Source organism: Falco peregrinus, chromosome 15 (genome assembly GCF_023634155.1).
Source record: "Falco peregrinus isolate bFalPer1 chromosome 15, bFalPer1.pri, whole genome shotgun sequence".
NCBI classification, from domain to species: Eukaryota; Metazoa; Chordata; class Aves; order Falconiformes; family Falconidae; genus Falco; species Falco peregrinus.
Genome location: NC_073735.1, coordinates 1580829 through 1601313, shown reverse-complemented (window position 1 = coordinate 1601313; position 20485 = coordinate 1580829). Strand labels below are relative to the sequence as shown.

At 64.2% G+C, this 20485-nt stretch overlaps 1 protein-coding gene across 5 annotated transcripts; it reads right to left on the bottom strand.

The window, feature by feature from the left end:
* Positions 1–1046: 1046 nt before the first annotated feature.
* Positions 1047–12006, bottom strand: MCAM (melanoma cell adhesion molecule). 5 transcript variants are annotated; one of them, XM_055819363.1, is made up of 16 exons: positions 11867–12005; positions 7461–7588; positions 7140–7350; positions 6963–7033; positions 6763–6850; positions 6417–6596; positions 6205–6332; positions 5883–6042; positions 5672–5793; positions 5229–5367; positions 4994–5115; positions 4771–4906; positions 4620–4637; positions 3757–3898; positions 3187–3304; positions 1047–2405 (listed from the first exon to the last, which is right to left on the bottom strand). In XM_055819363.1, the coding sequence occupies exons 1-16, from the start codon at positions 11931–11933 to the stop codon at positions 2376–2378; spliced, it is 1860 nt and encodes a 619-aa protein (XP_055675338.1). In that variant the 5' UTR covers positions 11934–12005; the 3' UTR covers positions 1047–2375. The 5 variants fall into 5 exon arrangements, with proteins under 5 accessions (XP_055675338.1, XP_055675339.1, XP_055675341.1 ...); XM_055819364.1 differs by having other exon boundaries at positions 7461–7582; positions 11867–11980; XM_055819366.1 differs by lacking the exon at positions 3187–3304 and having other exon boundaries at positions 11867–12006.
* Between the last annotated feature and the right edge of the window lie 8479 nt (positions 12007–20485).

Genomic DNA, 20485 nt, shown 5'->3' with positions numbered 1-20485 from the left:
AAATTACCTATTTGTATTTAGTATCTATAGTAGCTATTAATACAGCTACCAATTAAAATGTATTAGAATGTATCAATAAGAATTATCTATTAGGATCCAGAGTAGCTCGTATATGAGTAACAGTTATAATCTATTAGAATTCTTTAAGGGAAAAATCCATTAATATTTATTAGTAGCTATCAATACAATTATCTACTATAATGTCTTGTTATCTATTAGAATCTAGTGATAGGACTTACCGAAGAGCAGTTATTAGTATCTATATTAGCTATTAATACAACTACCTAATAGACTCTGCAGTTGGGATCTGTTAAATTCTGTTGACAGTATTGCCTTTTCCTATCTACCGTCACTAGTAATCCAATTGTACATTCCAATCTAATACTATGAGATCTTTTACAGTCTAATACTAGTTATCTATTAGAATCCATTAGATGTATTAGTACTGGTAGTTGTCAGTGTCTGTAGTAGTTGTGAGTGCAACCACCCATTCGGATCTCCAGGATTACCCGTTACCAGCTACGGGAGGTATGAAGGTGCCACTGCGAGGACCTGGACAAGATTGCTGACCCACCGCCGCGTGTACCTCGTCAGCCGTCACCCGCTGCCACCCCTTCGCACTCGGTGCTGGGCTCGGCCACCCGTGAACGGGACATTTTCCTGCCCCCGCCGTGGGGCAGAGGCCAGTTAAGCCAACACCGTTCCGCCGGCTCGTCCAGGAAGCCGAGGGCGGCTCCTGGCCAAGGCCACCGGCAGCGTGTCCCACTGGTGCCGGGCTGTGACACCCGGCAGCCGCCACCAGCCCCCGTGACCTTCAGCGGTGTCCCAAGTGCCGGGGGGGCTTTCAGCCCACACTGCTGGTTTAAACCCATTTCCCAGGAGTAAGTCCTGCTGTCGCGGGAGAAAAAGTAAAGGTGGGAGCCTGCATGGAGACCCCACCTTAGTAACCCGCTCCTGGGGAAGGGAGCCTTGAAATCGGGGTGGGGGGGACAGGGGGACACGCTGCCCGCACCATCCCGGTGGGACCACCACTACAAACTCAGCACCCGGCTTTGAACTTTGTACTTTATTTTCACATATATAAAAAAAACCCTTGCAAGTTATCAGACAAAAACTTCTGGAAATGTACACACAATCCAACAAAAATATATATATATATATAAACCAAAGCTTTTGCTTCTGCTTCGACAACACTTGCAGCTCACGAGTACAGCTCACGGCTTGTGGGACGCTGGCCGCCGCGTGAACGGGAGCCGGCAGGGGCCGGAGGGGCTTGTGGACACCAGAGCACTAAGTGACTTAGAGGCAGGAGGGGCTGCAGGGGGCTGATGTCTCTAGGAGGGGGCAGGGGACGGAGCCGTGGGGGCGCAGGGCTGGGGCAGGCCAGGGCAAGCTGCTCGCCCGTCCGCCCTCCCCACGGCTCCGCTGCGGGGCCAGAGGTGCCACCGAAGCACAGAAATAAACCAGTTTCTCCTGGGGGTGGTAATTGTTCAGCACAGAAATAAAAAACCCTGAGACATCGCTGACTGGCCCTAGCCTAATATTCCTTACTTTTAAATTTGGGGGGGAGGGCTCTGGCACCCGCTGTTGCCAGCAGCTGTGCAGCCCCCCCAAAAGCGATCCAATTCCCTGGGGAGCGGGGGGAGGGAAGCCCTCCCCGGCACTTCGGCACGGCTCCGCTAGAAGCCAGGGAAGCCAAGCCCTTGGTCCGGCGTGTGCCTGGGCGATGGGCACCCCTGTCCCCTCTGCCAGGTACTCACCTCCTGCAGGATCACAGCTACCGGTACGGAGCTCCCTGCCTGCACAGCACCGCCAGGACACGCTGGGCTGAGCCAACGACACCAGTTTCAAGGCAAAGCAAAGCACTACCCCCTCCCCAGCGGCTGCCAACCGCCGCTCTAACGCATCACTTCCACCCTTCGCTCATCTAACCTGCGCACCGCTACAGCTAAGATGCCTGGGACATCCCAAAAGAAAAACAACAATTTCACCAGCTTTTCTGAGCAAGTTTGGGGTAAAACGCATCAAAACCTTCCCACACATACGTACAGGACAGATTTCCTGAAAAAGCCTCCAATCCTTCCACCGGGTAGCTTAATGGGGTATTTCTTTCTAATATTGCTGTTGGCTTCCCTGTAGTAGTAGTAGTAGTAGTAAGCAAGTCCAGCTTTGCTGCTGCTAAGTTGACAACCTGCAAGCCCACGGCTGAGGTAACGGACAGGTGAGTCAGAGGCGTCCCCTGCGCGCTGGGGCTCAGCACTGCGACGCAGTAATTGTCTCTGGCCGTGCTCCCCAGGTGCTGGAGCAGGGGTGGGACAAGGCAATCCAAGAGCAGGAAAGGTTTGAAGGAAGAAAGCACTTAGTAGATTCCCTCTCTAGTTTCTCAGATCGATGTATTTCTCGCTCTTCAGTCCGCCAAAACAGAAAGAGGGAGAGGGGGAAGAAGCAGTTAGGGGTGAACAGAAAACCAGGTCCCCTGCTGCAGGTGGCTGCGTGACAGACAGCGCCGGCCCCAGGGCGAGGGGCGGCAAGCGTGAGCTGCGTGGGCAGCAGAACCAGCGTGGGATTCTCTCTCGGACTAAGGCAAATCAAACCACGGTGGGCTCAGGTGCCGCACCCTATGGCTCCACGGGGCGTGCAAGCATGGCAAGCCCTGCCTCAGCGCGGCCATTGCCTGCCACAGATACCGTGAGTCGTTGCTCGAGCCCCCCGTGGCTCTCGACCCCAGGCGAGGGGAGCACACAGCCCGGGAGACTCCTCTCATCCTGCACCGAGCGCTCTGGCTCCGAGATGCCGGGGCAGGGCCCGTTCCCACAGCCCCCGCTTCCGACTCCCAGCCAGAGATGCTCATGTAGCTCCACCTCCCACGGCAGCCCGGCTCCGAGGAGGCCGAGCCAAGCAGCGGGCTCCCGGGCGATGCCCGGGGCTGGCACGGAGCAGAGCTGCACGCACCAGGAGAGAGGGCTGCTCCTGCGTCCCTGGAGCAGAGAGCCGCGGCTCTGTCACCTCACCTCCCTCCCACGGCCCCCCTCGAGCACTGATGATGGATGATGGAGGCCCATGCGGGGGGCGGGGGGGAGTGCTGGCAGAGGAGCTTGCGGGGAGGAGAAAAGCGTTACCTCAATGCACCCCCACGGCTCCTCGCCCTCGCCCTGGGGAAGGGCAGCGCACGACGCTCTGTCCTACCTGGTCAGCGGCAGGTCTCTTCTCGCCGTTGGCACCCTGCAGGAGCCCCGCCTCTTCGGAAAGTTTATCTGACTTAACTTCAACTACAATCTTGTCTTTACGTGCCTCTGGCTTTGTGCTAGGGGAGGGAGGTGACAATTTTGAGACATGTTTGTGGTACACCAAAGAGGGCACGTGGCTGGCGGAGCGAGGCCGAGCCCGGGGGCTCCATCTCAGGGGGTGCTCTGGAGTGGGGCTGGGGCCAAGGAAGGCCAGGGGTGAAAGAGGCTCCGGCTCACAGGAAGCCTTGGGCTGCCCCGCTCCTCCCTAGGGAGGGATCCCTTGGCTGCTCTACCACTCTGCTGTCCTCCTCCTCGCCTCCCTGTGCAGATGGGGCGAGCAGTGCAGACCCCACGCTGTGGGAAGCTGGAAAGCGCTGCTGAGACCCCAGCACGGTGCCCCCCGAGGCTGCCCTATTGCCTCCCTCCAAGCTGGGCAGGGAGCAGCTGGTGCAATGAGATGGGAAGCATGAGTGATGGCAAGCACCTCTGGCCCCAGGGGCTCCCTGGGAGGGCAGGCGGCAGTGCTTACATGTCCTGTTTCCCAGCGCGGCCACATGGGATCTTGCCTTTCTTGTGCAGGAAGTAGATGACAGACCCCAGCACAGCCACCACGAGGATGCAGACGATGATGGCCACAATGATCACCCCTTTGCTCTCTGGTGTCTTTTGATCTAAACACAACGCAAGAGGAAGAAGTTAATGCCTGTCCCACCCTGATGCTCTCCAGCTTCCGTATTACTGTACTCCCCTGGGGGGAAGGTAAGGACCCCTTCCCCCAGGAAAGCCCCACGGGGATCCAGTTCCTGGTGCTTCTCCAGCTCCCTGCAGGAGGCAGATGTCAGTACAAAAAACGCTCCGTTCAAACAGCCGCATTAGCAGCTTCACGTTCTGCTCCCGCCTGCCATGCCCCTGCCTGCTGTAGGACAGCTTACAGGGTTTCCTGCAAGACATCGGCCGTCCCTTCCCCTCCCTGCCCAGCGGCCCTGGGCTGCAGGAGGCTGCACTCGATGGCCTCGCTGGGCTACCAGCTGGGGACAAGCAGGCAGCTTCCACACGGCTGCAGGAACAGCTGGGGACGGAGCCTCCGCTCCCCTGGCAGAGAAGCAGCGAGAGAGACGCAGTGCAAGAGCGAGAGACGCAGTGCAAGAGCGAGAGACGCAGTGCAAGAGCGAGCGGCCAAGGCTCCCTCCCCAGCCCCGAGGCGACTGATGCCCATCAAGGTGAGCGATGCCCATCAGTGATCCAGGCTCCCTTCCCAGCCCCGAGGCGAGTGATGTCCATCCCTGTCACGCTCCGGCTCCCTCCCCAGCCCCAAGGGGAGTGATGCCCATCGATGGCATGCTCCCACTGGAGCCTGGGCTGTCACACACCTGGCGCGGTGCAGAGACTGACCTTTTCTGATGGATTCCACTGGTAAAGCAGGAAGGGAGGGAAAGAGACAGAGCTCAGCCACGCCACGGCAGCACGACACGCAGGGTGCCTGCGCAAGGGGGACTAATGCTTCCCTGGGCTCCCAGGCCAGAGCGCAGTGCCCGAGACTCACCCAGCAGCTGGATGTGCTTCTCGCTGACACCCAGCGCGTTGGAGACCCTGCACATGGCTCCTGCCCGCAGCAGGTCATGGTTCACACGCACCGTCAGGTTGCTGGCGATGTGCTGGTTTTCAATGTACTCATGAGCCTGCGAGGGGGGCGCACAGTGAAGGATTCAGCACCCGTGGCAATGCGCAGCCCCTCCAAGAGACCCAGCACCCTCCCCAGCGCTCACCGTCCCATTGACGTTCCAGTGGACAGAAGGCTTGGGGAAAGCAATGGCCTTGCAGGTCAGGTTCACCACCTCGTCCTGCCGCACGTACAGCGGGGAGCTGATGGCGACAATCCGCGGCTTCCCTGTGGGGACGGCACATCAAGCACCCGCGGCTCATTGGGGACCGGGGCTGATGCTGCAAGGGACAGGGCTCCCTCCAGCCCGGCAGCACGCCTGCACACACACCGCTCCTTACCCTGAACGGCCACGGCCACCTGCTTGCTCTGCTCCAGCCCTGGCACGCTCGGTGCAATCACCTTGCAGCTGAAGTTTCTGGAGGTTTCGAAGGTGAGGTTGCTCAGGAAGAGCTGGTTCCCTTCTGCAACCTTCTTGCCCTGTTGGGAGAGGATGCCCACCGGCCATGAGCCCCGAGTACCAGGCTCCCCAGGCTCTGCAGCTGTCCCAAAGCGCCTCAGCCCTCCCTCCTACGCACCGCAAGGGGGGCTGCGAGCACAGGACCTCCTTGCAGTACTGGCAGGAGGTGAAGGGGTAGAGATGGACAATGCGGGCCCATGGGAGGGGGAATCCTAGCCCTGGCCTCTCTCACAAGAGATGAAGCAAGCTCCTGCCTCTGCCCAGTTTGCTGCAAAGCCCAGGCTCACCAAGCCTGAGCACGACAATACCCAAATGCCTGCTCACCTTGTCATCCCTCCACTGGTAGTCCAGGGCCACAGGGCTGTTGGCATCACAGCTCAGCCTCACACTATCCCCTTCCTTAAGGGGTGAGGATGGCTCCATCTTCACACGGACCTCTTCAATGTCTGGGAGAGGGATGGAGACCAGGACAGGATGAGCAGGAGGGACGAGGCACCCATCACAAGGTCTGCAGGATCCCATCCCCCTGCCTTACAGTTCACAACAAGCTCCACATCCTGCTCAAGCTGTCCCATATCATCCAAGTCCAGGGTCTGGCACCTGTACAGGCCACTGCTGTTCTTAGTCACGTCACGCAGGTATAGCACCCCACTGTTGGCATCTGCCAGTGATGACACATCCTGCCAGTCTCCCAGCTGCAGACAGTGAAGAAAAACAGAGCCTTTAGCCCCACACAGGCACCCTTCATCCCAGCTGCTGCATCCCACTGCCCAGGGTCCCCCAGGCAGGGGACGAGGAGCAGCCAGGACACGAGCTGTCCACCAAGTGAGAGGTGCTCAGGTCCCCTCCAGCCTCACATCTCTCTTATAGAAGCTGAAGACGGGTGCTGGGTTCCCGTCAGCCTCGCAGACCAGCTTCACGTTATCCCCTTCTTTCACCAGCATTGAGGACGGCATGACCTGCAGCTTCACGTGCTGCGCAGGGTCTGCGGGAGGGAGCGGGAGGGATCAGTGCGGAGCCCTGCCAGGCAGCACCGGGCGGCAGGCGCGGGCCCCAGCCCCTGACTCACAGAAGACTGTGACATTGACTGGCCGTGACTCCATGGTGCGCCTGTGTCCCCGCAGCCAGTAGTGCACGGTGCAGTGGTAGAGGGAGTTGCGATCCTCTCGGGTGACGCGGGCAAAGAGGGTGCTGCTCACCGTGTACAGCCCGCTCGACTCGCGGGTCAGCGTGTCCATGATCTTCACCACTACAGGGGACAAAGCCGCTGTTCCCAGCCCGCGGGGAGGCCAGAGGAGGAAAGAGGGCTCCTTTGGGTGGCCATGGGCTGCCAGGCCCCAGGCCCCGGGTACCACAAGTGCCCCAGCCCCTCTCCCCAGCAGGCAGGTTCGGTTCCCCAGCCCCAGCCCACTCACTCTTCTCCTGCTGCTGCAGCTGCTTCCCATTCTTGTACCATGTGATGTTGGAGAACGGGAAGCTGTTCCTGCTCACACACTGGGCAATCTGCAGCGGCGGCAGAGAAAGCTTTGAGCACCAGGTGTGCCCATGGGGAGAGGGGAGCAGGGAGCCTGGCACGGCTGGCAGCCTCCCCTCCCCACGCGCAGCTTCTCCTCACCTGCGGGATGTCAGTGCTGTGCACTGAGATGCCTCCCGAGTTGGCCACAATCTCAGGGGTCTCGGGGACCTCTGGAAAGAGAAACCACCCACGGTGTTAGGAGGGACGGGAGAGGATCTCCCACCAGCCCTGCAGAGCGGATGAGTGGCCGTGCTGCCCTCCCGCCCCATCACTCACTGTAGACGCGGAGCTCAGAGCGGTTCTCGCCCGCACCGTGGCTGCCCGCCTCGACCTGGCACACGAAGGTCCTGGCATCCTGCACCGTCACCTTGCTGATGGAGAGGGCCTTGTCCTCCCCCACCGAGAGCCGCCCCTTGTAGTCCGTGTTATCCTCCACGACCTTGCTGCCTATGATGTGGCACAGCCTCACCTGGTTGTTGCCGTCGATCTGCAAGGCGAGGGGCTGAGGCCAGGCTGACAGGGAGCCCAGGAGAAAGCTCCGGGCTAGCTGTCACCCCAGCCCACTGCCCACCGCTCCTCTCCCAGGCCAGCACTCACGTAGAACCAGTTGATGTAGGTGTAGGAATCATTTTCAGGGATGTAGAAGTTGCACTCGATCCTGGCCGTGTCCCCGATCTCCACTTCGACCACCGCTGGCATGGAGACCTCCATCCGGCTGGCTGCAGCTGCAGGACAGAGCCCATCACGGGGGGAAGCACGGGGAGGCCCCTAGGTCTGAGCCGGGCAGGCAGGGAGCCAAGCCCAGGCCTGTCCCCATCTGCATCCCCCAAAGGGCTGGGGCAGTGCCACGTCCTGTGCCAGCATCCCCCAGGCACTGTGTCCCAGCCCAGCAGCAGTGCCAGCCCGGAGCACACCACCACACTGCCTTCTGCATCCACAGGGCATCCACAAGGTGCCCATGGGCTCAGGCCACCAGCACTGCTCCCAGAGAGGGGACGAGGCACGCCGCGCTTGCACCACTGGTCTCCCCAGGACACCTGGGGACACCCACCACACCACTGGTGCGGTCCCTGTCAGACCTGCCCTCCCCATGACATCCCAGTCTTGCTGAAATGAGCAGTAGGACCTCTGAGCCCCCAAATCCCCCCCCACACCACCGAGGCAGGGAGTAGTTTTCTGGGGTATGGGAAGGGGCTGCATCTCCACAGCCCGCAAGCAAGCGGGTCGCCTTGCCAACGGCCCTAATCAGCCCAGAGCAGCAGTGACCCCCCTCACACCCCAAAGCACACATCTACCCACGCGGTCCAAGCCCGCATCCCAGACCAGCACCCACCCACACCAAGGGCCAGCGAAGGAGGTGTCGGGAGGTTAGCAGAGGCAGGGCAAGGGGTGCAGCCAGGACCCCCGGGTCCCCCCCCAACCTCCAACCCTGCCACTCAGGCAGGAACCCAGAGCTTGGCGGTCAGAGCATCCACCCCTGCAGCGTACCCAAGATGAGCCCCCACTTGCTGCTCCCTGCCCATAAAGCACAGCCAGCACTGCCCACCCCATAGCATGGGTGACACCAGGGACCCGCACCCACAGCGAGCAGAGCCTGCCCACCTCGGCACCCTACCTTCCCCCTCAGCCCATCCACCCACTCGCCCGCAGCAGTAATGGAGCTCCTGGCCAAGCTCCAGAGCAGCAGGGGAAGGTAATGGCTATCGATCCAGGACACGGAACAGAACCACTCCCCAGGGGGCCGGGGGTAGAGCATCACCCCAGCCAGGCACGGCAGAGACAAGTGCTGCATCACAGCAAGGCTAGGAGTGCCACAACCACCGGTTCTAGGGGTGCCAAAGCAAGGGAGGGCTGCGTGCCCTGGGTGGGGGTGCAGCCCTGCGGGAGGGGACAGAGGTCGATCCCCCAGCAACAGGGCCAACCGGCTCAGCACCCACAGCCCAGCCCAGGTATGGCAGCTGTACACAAGAGGCTGGAGGAAACCAGCTGTGTCAACAGCTCCCTCGATAACGCTGCTCAGTAACAGCCACAGAGCCTTGCAAGTGAGGCAACTTCAAAGGCCAATGCCGTGCCCACAAAATACTCTCTGTCTGGAGGGGCTATGTGGTGGCACAATGCCAAAATGCAGGCAGGAGCCCTTCTGCCACAGCAAAGGCCCCAGCTCACAGGACCAGCCACTTCAGGACACCCCAACAGCCAGCTTTTGGCCCTCACCCGTTCCGTTGGCACTCAGCAAAGGGGGACAGACAAAGCACTGCACAGGAAAGGAGGCGCTACAAAAACAGGTGAAAGCCCCACAGATAAGCATGCACTGGGGTCAGGAAACTGGACTGAGCATACATAGGAGAAGATAACTTTACACCTGGCCGCCTGGTGCAGTCGGGCACCCGCAGGCTTGGGCAAGCCTGGGGCTGGGGCACCGTCTGCTGAGCCCCGACACTTCTGCGCTGCAGGCAGGCAGGCCGGGCTTTGCCCCCCTTTTAGACCCTGGGCAGAGCCAGCCCCTGGGAGGGGGAGAGCTGCTGGCCCACCCCACTGACCCGCTCGGCATGAGAGCCCTCATCCAGGCAGCGAAGCAGCCAAACCCATGAGCTCAGAGCTGGAGAATGGCTGGCATCTGGGGCTGGCATGAGGCACGTCCCTCCCAACCATCCACTGCCCCATCCACTGCCCTTGAGGAGGTGGACACGGACGCTACAGCCCCCACCCTGCCTGGGACAAGGGCTCACTGCACCCCCCTCCGGGGCAGGCTGGACACCAGCCCTCCCCCAGGCTGGAAGGAGCACCCAGCACCGCCACAAGTGTGGCTAGCTGGGGGCTACAAAGCCCCCCCGCAACCCTGGGGACAGGGGGCTTCCTCCTGCAGCTCCAGCCTGCTCTGTGTGCGGGCAGGCTGCAGAGGCAGCGGGCATGGGCACCCTGGCACAGCAGGCTCTGGGTCCACAGCGATCCTCCCTTGTGCCCAGATCCTCCCTTGTGCCCAGCGTGGCTGGGTGAGGGAACCTGGGCAGGGCTGGAGACCCATCAGCCACGCATAATCAGCCCAGCTGCAGCGCTGAGCTCCAGCCTCCACCGTGCACCCCAAGCGCCTGGCACAGCTCCAGCGGGAGACCTGGAGATCTGGAGAGGACGTCTGCAGCAAGCAAGCAAGCAGGGAAGGGAGGAGAGCCCCCGTGCCTCTCCATCTGGCTGGCGGACAGCCGGCCGCCAGCCAGAGCTCCACAAGAACAAAGATTTGCTTTGAGAGCCGAGGAAGGGGGTGGGGAGTAGCACAGCCCCTCCACCAGCCTCCCGTCGAGCCGAGGTGTGCGGGGAGATGGCGAGGAGCAGTGTGGCGGCGGTGGCGCAGAGCCCCTGGCACAGAGCAGCGAGAGGGGCACCGCAGGGGTCTGCAGCCGCACGTGGGATGCTTGAGGTTTCCGCGGATTTCTGTTCCCCTCGCAGGGAAACCAGCTGCGGCCAGATCCCGCCTGCTCCCAGCACATGCCCACATGTGCCCCCTGCCCTGGGCAACGCTGCCCCTCCCGCACAGAGCCCTGTGCCAGAGTACATCCCGCGGCGTGGCATCACCTGCACCCCTTCTTCCTCACGGGGAGGGGAAGCAGGGCGCTGAGCCCCGGCCCTGCAGCAGCAACCCCACCGCCAGCGCCCAGCACCCTCCGCCCCAGCCCAACCCTCGCTGTGCCGGTGACGGGGAGCGAGCCAAGGCTCTGCTGCAGCACGGAGCGGCACCCTGCACCCCCAAACGGCCCCAGCGCCCCGCCAGGAGCCGGCCATGTACACCAGGAGAGGAAAGGCTCACCACCCCAGCCCCGCAGCCAGGTGACAGCACCCACAGGGACCTCTCCAACGGGGACCTCTCCAATAGCCCGAGGCCGCAGTGCCGAAGGGGCCGGGGTGGCACTGGCTGCCCCAGGGGGTCAGCCCCCTGCCACAGCAGCAGGGCGAGCCCCCAGCCCGGCGGGGAAGCACTTGGCTGCGGCTCCTCACGCTTCTGGGAAGCATCAAGCCTTTCGCCGTGGCTGGGCTCGTGAACACACCGATGCCGCCAACCAATGCACTCCTCGCTCGGCACATGTGCGGTGAGGAAGGGGATCCCAGCCCGGGGGGGGGGGGCGTGGGCAGCCTGCCTTTGGCTCGGGCGATCCGCTCCCCTGCCGTGCCGGAGCCCCGTCCACAGCGCCTGGGGCCACCCCCGCAGCGCGGCCGGGACGGGGCGCACACCGGGACCACTCCCGGCCCCGGCGAGGGGGTGGGGGGGATGCTGCGGGGAGAGGGTAGGGCAGGAAACGCAGCCCCCCCGCCCCGAGAGTGAAAATGGACTGGAAAGAGGATAAAAAAAGAAAGCGTGAAAAAAGCCAAGAGAAACAGCGCTCGGGGAAAAACTCCTTAGAAGGGCAGGGGCGGGTGCGTCCCCGCGGCTCCAGCGCCTCACCCCGCCGCACTCCAGCACACGTGGGGGCACCCCGGAGCGCGGCCCCGGGGGCGCAGAGCCCACCCCGCACCCTGCCCTGCCTCGCGGGGCGGAGGGGGCTGCAAAGGGGCCCTGAGCGCGGAATGCGGCACTCCCGGCTCCCCCACCCCACCCCGGACCCACCCCCGCGGCGCAGCCCGGGGACGTGCAGGCGAGGACATCCTGCAGGGGGCTGCGCCCCCCGAGGCTCCCCCGGCACCGCAGGCTTCGCATTCCTGGCCCCAAGCCAGGCAGCGCCCGAGGGGCCCCGCCGGCCCCGGAGCGGTGCTGCGGGGGGGACCCCGCCGGCTGCCCCCCGCCCCCCGGAGCGCTCCGGGCAGGGAGGCTGGCACAGCCCCGCACCGCGCACCGGGCGCTGACCCGCGGCAGCCCGGCACTCCCGGGGAAGGGGACAGCGGGATGGCGGCTGCACGGGGCGCAGGGGAAGCCTTGCCCGGGGACAGCGGGACCCCGGCGCCCCGCAGCGCAGCCCCGCAGGTGCCCCCGGCCGCCCGCCCCCGGCCCGGCCCGGCCGCCCCGCGCCACTCACCGCAGCAGAGCAGGAGGCAGCAGCCCCAGCCCAGGGCGAGCCCGGCCGCCCGCCGCCCCCCAGCCATGCCCACCGCCGCCGCCGGCCGCCCGCGACTGAGCGGGGCCGTGGGTGACGTCAGGCGGTGGAGGAGGAGGAGGAGGAGGAGGAGGAGGAGGAAGGCGAGGTGCCTGCCCACCGCCCGCGGCCGCTTATCCCCCCCCAGCGGCAGCCGGCCGGGCGCCGCCGGGCCCCGCATGGCTGGCGCGGGTGCGGCCCCCCCGGGCGTGGCGGGGGCGGGACATCGGCCGGCGCCCCCAGACCCCCCGTACCGCGGAGCCCCGCGCCGAGCCCCCCGCCCGCCCCCGCCGCTGTCAGGCACTTCTAGCCCTGCCGGAGGGGCCCGGCCCAGCTCCCCCCGCAGCCAGCCCGGCCCGGCGCGGGGGCGATCGGAGCGGGCTGCCGGGCGCTGGGGGTGGGAAGCCCCCGCAGACCCCGCGGAGGGGGAGGGCTTGGGGGCTGCCGGGCCCCGCGACTTGCAGGCACCGGTGGATGTGGCTGGCGGTGCCCCGGGGCAGAGCTACCCCCGCCCCCCCCCCCCCCAAGACCCCAGCCACACTTTCGGGGCTGACCTCGGACCCCCACCGGCGGCCTCCGCGGGCCAAACCCTTTGTCATTGCCTCTGAGAGACACCTGGGGACAGTGGGGTCCTTGGGGAGCAGCGGGGATGCGAGGGCAGTGCCATCCCAGGCAGGTCACCGGGGGTCCGCAGGGTCTCAGCCTCCCTGGCGCGATGCCCCCCGTCCCTGTCCCCAAGGCAGGGCCCCAGGACACGGCTCCATGGCCACCCAAGCCCCCGCGCAGCTGTCGAACAGGGCGGCTGTGGAAAGGCCGTTAGCTGCGGTGGCCGGGGCAGCACGCCTGGCTGGGGGCCGAGCCGGGGGCGGAGGGGCTCCCAGGCCTGCACAAGGCTGCTATTATCCAGGGGTAATCGCCCAGCACAGCCCGGCCCCTCCGGCAGCCCCCTGACAGGCTCCTGCACAGCCCTGGGGGAGCACAACAGCCCTCCCCAGGTGCTGCGGGTTGCCCCTGGCCTGCCAAGCAGCCCCCCCAGGTCCACTGCCCCCGCCCCATTGCAGCCTGGCTCTGTGCCTCAGTTTCCCCCAGGTCAGTCAGAGCCAGAGTGCTTGAGGATGAAACACCGGGGGTTTCTTCTCCTTCAGAGCCCCTTCTCTACCTCCCATTTTGCTCCCCATTCACACAGGACCCCCGCAGCTGGCTGAGTTGAGTTCACCCCACATGCAGGCAGGTCCAGGGCTGCCCCAGCATCTCCCAGGAGCAGCGAGAAGCGCTCTCCTCCGGCTCTCAACCCGGGAGCTCCGAACCTTTGCACATCTTGTCTCTTCCACTTGCTTTTCCTGCAGCATGAGCTGCATCCCTCCGACCACCCTGAGCCACTCTGCGGCCGGGCTGCGGGTTCCCTGGGGCCACAGCGTTCCCGCCGGCTATCCCCAAGCCCCTCTCATACTGCCAGCCCCACCAGCCCCCTGACAACCCTGTGCTGGCCCCCAGCCCCACTCCCCCGCCAGTGCCATGCAGTGGCCCTTGCCATGCCCTCCTCCTGTCTCATCTGCATACCTGGGCAGCCCCCCCCACCACCACTTTCCCAGCCAAATAGACTTGATGATTCATCGGAAATGATTAAATTTTTTCCCCACGAGATTAGTTGCTTAAAATGGCAACGCTGGGCAGTGATAAGGCTCAGAGCCCTTGCATCGCTGGTGTGGAGAGGGGGCCTCCTCCCAGGCGGTGCCTTCGATGGGAGGAACAAGTGCAAGGGAGCTGTGCCATCGCGCGCAGGCTGCTGGCAGGCTGCTCTCGCCCCCCCGGCTGCACTGAGGGGATGCTCTTGCAGCTCCCTCTCCACTGTGGGAACAGTCACCCCCTGAGCGGTGCCCAGGGCTCAGGGACCCCTGAGAAAAGGCTCACACCTTCCCTCCAAAGGGAAGGATGCAGCACCAGAGGAGCCTCAGGCTCTGCTCCCCTTGGAGGAGGGAAAGGGATGTTCCACTTTGCATAAAATACTGTGATTTAAGCCCCACAAATGCCACCTTGGGAGGGAAGGGGACCTGAGGGGTCCTGCTGTCCTGTCGGAAAGCATTGACCAAGTCAAACAAACAAGCGAGACAACCCAGATGACACACTGCTGATGCATTTAGTTCTGGTGCTAACTTTTATTCTGTGTTTAAAATAAAGCAAAATGTTGCTAATAAAAACCTCTGTAGAAAATTCCCAGCAATTGGAAAGGGCAGTGCCCCTCCCTGGAGAAAACAGGCTGGCCAACCTCTGTGACGGGGAGCATGCCTTTCCCCACCCCCCCTTCCCCCAAAACAGCCTCCTGCTGCTACTGCAATAGCCATGCCTCCAGTTGGTTGGGCTTCTGCTTTTCAGACCATTTAACTTTGAAGAAATCTTTTTTTTTTTTTTTTCCCCCTACCAAACTGATGGTTCTGGGGAAGATGGGCAGGATTTGAAAGCAAGGCCCCACTGCTCTCACGGCTGCCGTGAAATCACCCTGCTGCGCTGTGTGTGGCACCCGGTGGGCTCGGAGTCTCTGCGTGGGGAGCGCAGCAGGCTGGCCACCTTCATCTTCCCTCTCCGCTGCCTTATCTCACGCCTTCTTATTTATTTGCTTGCCTAACGGATTTGGCTTTGGCCCCCATTTGCTGCTGTGCAAACAAACAGTGTGGATGAGGCTCCCGTGTCGCGGTCCCACGCGCACCGCCGGGGTGGGAAGGTCGGAGCTCGCAGGTCCGGCCCCAGTGGAGGCACGGAGCAGCTCTTGCTCTCTGCCAGCTGGGGAAATAGGGGTGTCTGGGCCCCCACGGCTCCCAGTGCTCTCCTTAAACCTCCTGTCACCTCTCGGGTAAGAGCCCGTGCCTGGGCAGGCAGCTCCGTCCCTGGGAGCTGCCAGGCAGCCGCTCCGGCTCCTCTCTGCGGGAAAACCACAGGGCAGCACACGGGTGCAGCCTGCCCAGGGCAGGGCTGATAACCCTGGCGTTATCTGAGCATCGCAGGTTGCAGGAACAATCTGGAAGTGCATAATTGCATTTGCCTTTCTCCTCCGGCTCCTGCTGAGCCTGGCTCTCTGCAGCTGGAGGGGAGCGATGGCCAGCATGCAGAGCCAGGCACAGGGCCTGGGGCTGAGCACAGGCTGCATCCCAGAGCACACCTCAGCCCCTTCCACCTTTCCCTGCCCTCCCAGCGAGACCCACGGGGCTTAGCTGGGTCCTGCCGAGCTGCCAGAGGGAGCTGGCCCCAGTGCAGGCTGTGCCGGCAGGCAGCACTCGGCTCCCTTGCCGTGCGTGCCCCGGCACGCTGCTCAGCACGCCCCAGGTGGGGACGGGGGCCCTGTGCCTTCCCCGGCTCCTGCAGCCCCCAACCAGGCGATGGGGCCCAGGGCAGCCCGGGTGTCTTGGGAGGAGTCTATGGGGTGCCCAGGGAGCCCCCAGCCCGCGCCGGTGGGCGATGAGCTGTCGGCGGGCGCTGGCCTGCGTGGCGGCAGGGTGGAGGGCAGGCGTGGTGGGCGGAAGCGGCTGCCGTGGCTGCCCAGGCCTGCACCTCTTCACACAGCACCGTCAGGGCCGAGGGGCCCCGCTCCCCAGGGAAGGGATGGGACGCAGGCCAGCGCCGCGCTTTCCCACACCGCCCGGGATCGGCCCACCGCTTCCCCGCCACGGCAGCGCGGGGGCTCATCGCCCCTGGGCAGAAATCCCCGGGGGTGCCCTCCCGCTGGAGCTGCATTTTGGGGAGCTTGGGGGTTCACGCAAGGCCTTGCGGTGTGGGGTACGCACAGGCACCCGCCTGGGCTCTCCGACCTCCAGCTCCCCGTTCCCCATGGGCAGAAGACATGAGGGATGGGGTATCAGATGTGCCATGAGGGCGAAGCTGCCTCGGGGTACCTACACCCCGCCGCTCTCCATCTCTGGGAGCCAGCTTTAACACCCCTGTCCCACAGCTCAGGAAAACGCCTTCTTCCACCCCCGCCTTCCTCGGCTGGGCTCCCAGCAGCTTCTTTGTGTCTCCCCTCTCCTTCCTCTCCTCTTCTGCAGGGCCTTTATGTGGGGATTATTAACCATGGCTACCGAGCCTTTGTTCAGGAGGGGCTGGGAGTCGGGCGAGGGGCTGGGCGGGGGGAGGAAGGAAGGACGTGAGCGGAAGGGGGGAAGGAAGGTGACATCTGGATTTCTACGCCGGAGCACCACAATCTTCTGGAGCAGCTGTGCAGAGACAGCCAAGGGCTCGGCTGATGCAGAGCAGTGACAAAGCCCCAGAGAAGACCCAAGCTGGCGAGGGTCACCCAGCCCCATGCCACCCAAAGCACAGCCCCCAGCCTCCGCCCCGGCAATGTCAGAGGATAGACCTGGGAGCCCCCCAGGGTTCCAGCTCCCCTGCCAGGGGTGGCTTGAGGGCACGCAAGCAACACGGGCTTGGTTGTGTTCCACAGCAAGCAGCGCAGCGGTGGCGAGGAAGGCTGTGGAGCTGTGCAGCCCCCCCCTTGTGTCCTACGCTGGGGGCCCGACCCTCGCTGTGTGCAGGGCGGATGGACAAGGACAGCTGGAGCGGGGGAGCGGGCACTCCTGGGGAAACCTTAGCCAGCTCACGGCCACTGCCAAGGCGCAGGGCGAAGGAGCCCTCTGCCCAGGGCTGGCCTGTCACTTGACATCCCAGGGGTACAGGCTCCCCACGGCCTGCAGCAGGTGCACCCCTGGGACAGTGTGCGAATAGCCACGTACTGCCCTCTCGCTCGCACGCGTGCGGCTGGGCTGGGCACGTACGTGGCCCGGGGTCCTCTCGCAGCCCCGGTGCTCTGCTGCCCTGGGGCGAGGGGCAGGCTTTAGGGCTTGGGCTGGGTGGCATGGGGGCTGAGGGGGCAACGGGGGGAAGCTGAGAGCCTGGGGACAGCTATTTATAAACTGGCCTTTGCCTTCGGAAGACTTCCGAGTCCATCTCCCCCCAGTGCCGGCCGGAAAAAGGCCCCATTGTCCTGGCGCCAGATGGGCCGGGGCCGGGCACTTGCCCACACAATGGGGCGGATTATGTGCCCGGACAGTGGGGGTCCGGCAGCGGGACACCCCGCAGGAGCAGCTGCCGCCAGCGCCTGCGTGGCAACCTCACAGCATGGGCTGTGGGGCCGAGAGCGAGGCAGCCGGGGGTCCTGGCTGCGCTCGTTCGTCACCCCTGCTAACGCCACAACTCTCGTGCCATGGCTCCCTGGAGGGACGTCCCTGCCCTGCGCTCCAGGTCACCCAGCTTCCCCAGCTCACTGCGGTGTGGCTGAGCAGCATGCTCCCCCTGCCAGGGGAGGGAGAAGAAGCCAGCATGGGGCCCAGCATCACCCCCTGAAGTCTTTGTCCTGGCTTTGTCTGCAGGGCTTGGGGCTCCCCCAGGACGGCTCATTTGGAGCCACTGCAAGAAAGCTCGATGAGAGATTAGCCCCAGGCAGGTGGTGAGGCCAGCCCCAGCTTTGGGGGTCTCCTCTGGCACCCATGGGCTGTGGGGGATCTCTTTGGAGGGCTCTGGGGAAGGCTCCCCACTGCTGCAAGGGCACACGGAGTAGCGGCAAGGGCAGACCAGGGCTGCCTGGGAGAAGGCAGCAAGCAGGGCACAGTCCCCATGCCACCTCCCCACACCACTGGCCCTGCACCCTGCCTGGCCCCACAGCGTTGGGAACACGCCGGAGCACCAGGGCCCACGGGGACGGTGGGGCTGGCCGGGCTGAGCAGGGATTTCTCCTTACAGGACTTTCCCATGGAAGAAGACTTGCTTTTCCCAGGGCTGTCTGGCCAGGCTCCAGGAGGAGAGAGATATCCCAGCTCCCTTCGTGGGGAGCCACACAGCCCTCCAGAACCACGGCGGGCAGTCCTCATGCTCCCACTCTTCCACCCGCGGAAGGTGCCCACTGCTGGGGACATGGACGGGATGGGCACCCTCCAGCTCCCGAGCCTTCCCATGGGCTCTGCCCAGCAGCCTTAGCCATGCGGCACGTGGAACGGATGCTGGCTGTTGTTCCCCACCAGCAGGGATGTGCACGGTGGGGGATACCATCAGCTGCACCTCCAAGGCTAGCCGAAGGCCAGAGGAAGAGCAAGCCACACCATCCTGGAGCTGAGCCCGAGTGGGGACAGGGGACTTCCCTGGAGCGGATGCAGCGGAACGAGCTATTGTTCCAGCCTGGCCTGTGAGCGCGGGGCTGCAGGCGCCTGCTGCTGTGCTGAGGCATCTGCCCAGCCCTTGGCAAGGGCATCTTGAGGAGACCCGAGGTAAGGCTGCTGGCAGCACCCGGGAGGAGCATGCTGGCTGGCTTCTCCCAGGTGCTGGCAGTGCCGCACAGCCGGAGGTGAGGCAAGGGCACCCTGGGGATGGTTCCAGTTGCCCGGCCAGCTGGGAGCACTGGCGTGATGCCAGCAAGACCCACATCTCAGAAACACCCTTCCTGCCTCAGGGCAGTGGCAGGGCAGGACATGCCCACGAAGCAGGGGCCTAGGGAAGCTGGGGAAGCTGCTGGAGCTGGGGAAGCTGCATGTCCATCTGCGGAGGCAGGCCTGGAGGGAGCCATGGTGGTCCCCAGTACCGTCTCCGAACTCTGTGGCTGCAGGCTGTGCTGCCAGCCCTTTGTCTGCCTCGTTTTTCCCATTCCTTTGCCACCCACAGCCTGTTTCCCAGCCAGTCTTCTGGGACGTGCCCAGGGTACGATGCAAGGCAGCCCCAGCGCTGCTAGCCTGGTCCCAGGCTCCGCACAGCCTGGACCCCAGAGCACAGGGTACTGATCCCCCCATCCCCAAGCATGCTGGGCTCCGGAGAGCTCCTTACGCATCGTGACGCCCAGCCCCAGGTTTGCTCCCTCTGTTTCCAGCTCAAAGCTGCAAGGACACAGCAGCTGTAAGGGCAGAGACAGACCTATATCTGGCTTGCTCTGGCTGCTCTGTTTTTCCCGAAATGCGGGGCAGCTGCCCTGCTGCGGTGAGCTCAGCAGCGAGCGGGAAGGCAGCTCAGAGGCGTGATGCAGCAGCAGCCCCGTGGCTGGGCTCGGTGCCAGCGCAGTCAGTGCGCTGCATGGCCCTTGGCTGGCACTGGGTCTCAGGCAGGCAGGGGGGCACATACATCCCCGGGCTCCTGCACCCCCAGGTTGGGCTGTGGTGACTCCAGTTAGCACCAGCGCAGTCCAGTTTACAGCAGAGCCCAGTCTACCCTGTGACAAATGAGCACCGAGAAGCTGATGAGGGGAGGGGGCTCACAAGCAGGGCCCATGCTGTCCGGCTGCTGGCAGCTGCCACTGGCACAGCTGGGAGTGCAGTGGCATTGTGCCCAGACCTCCAGCAAGTGCAGGGACAGCTGCAGGGACCCTCCTTACAAGGAGGGGTCCTGGCCACAGCCCAGCTCCCAGGCACCTTGGCAGGGACCTCTGTCCCTTCTGCAGGGCCCCGGGAAGGCATCTTCCACCCCTGCACCCCAGCCTTGCAGCCCCTCCACTGGGAGCCCCGCTCTACTCCGCTCCAGTCAAATCAGTGTTCCAACCTGATCAGATTCCCCCGCTGCTCCCAGCCCCTGGCACCCCTCCTTGCCCCATGCCGGGGTGCCTGAGCCCTGCACCTCTCTCCAGCAGGTCTGGATGCTGCAGAGTTGGACACTCTATGGCAGGAGAGAGCAGGCACAGGCTTCCCTCTGCCCTCCGGAGCATGGAGCAATGGCAGAGAAGCCCTGCTACGGATCCACGACCTCTAAACCCTGCAGCCCCTGCACCTCTCCAGCGGGAGCACAGAGCCCCAGGAAGGGCAGGGGCCTGGGCAGGCGCCAGCAGTGGGAAGGGGAGGCAGGTGCGTGGCTGGAGGCAGGGAAGGAGTGGAGCACGCCCAGCCCTTGGCTCGGCTCTTTTTTTCCTTCTCCTGTTTGGTAAAGCAACAAGAAATCCAAACATTACCATAAATGCTGAAAGCATCCTGGCTCTATCACGTGGGCACAGGAGCACACATCACCGGGGGATCCAGGCAGCTGCTGCGAGGGAGCCCATGGCCAAAGCAGGCCAGGCAGGGAGGGGCCGGGGCCGGCGGGGAGCCAGCCGGCAGGACAGACCCCAGGCAGGACAGACACCCCCCGACACGGATCTGCCATCCTGGCAGCCCAGCGAGGGCTGCGGCTCGAGCGCCGGATGGCCCCAGGCAGCACCAGCCCAGGTGGAGTGTGCCAGGATGCGCCCCCCGCCCCGGCTCAGCGTGTTCTGGGGCAGGGGTCATGCAGGGGCAGGGGTAGGTGGCTGCAGGGGGGAACCCCAGCACCCTGCTCCCTCGGAGCTCCCCCCTTGCTGCCTGCGGGTGCAGCGCTTCCCTCCTCAGCCCCTCCCGGACCTGCAGATGTCTTTCCCATGGGTCATCGGCTCCACTCGCTCTCCCCTGCCTTGGGCTCCAGGGCCGGATCTTCCTGAGCCTGTCATCAGCGTCAGGGCGGCAGAGCTGGAGCATCTCCTGGGGCACAGCGGAGCGGAGGCCGGACGCCGCCAGCCCCACACCCCGCCAGGAGCCGGCAGGGAGAGCAGGAGCCGCGCTGGGGCTGTGCAGCCTTGGGCCAGGCCGCGGCCATGAG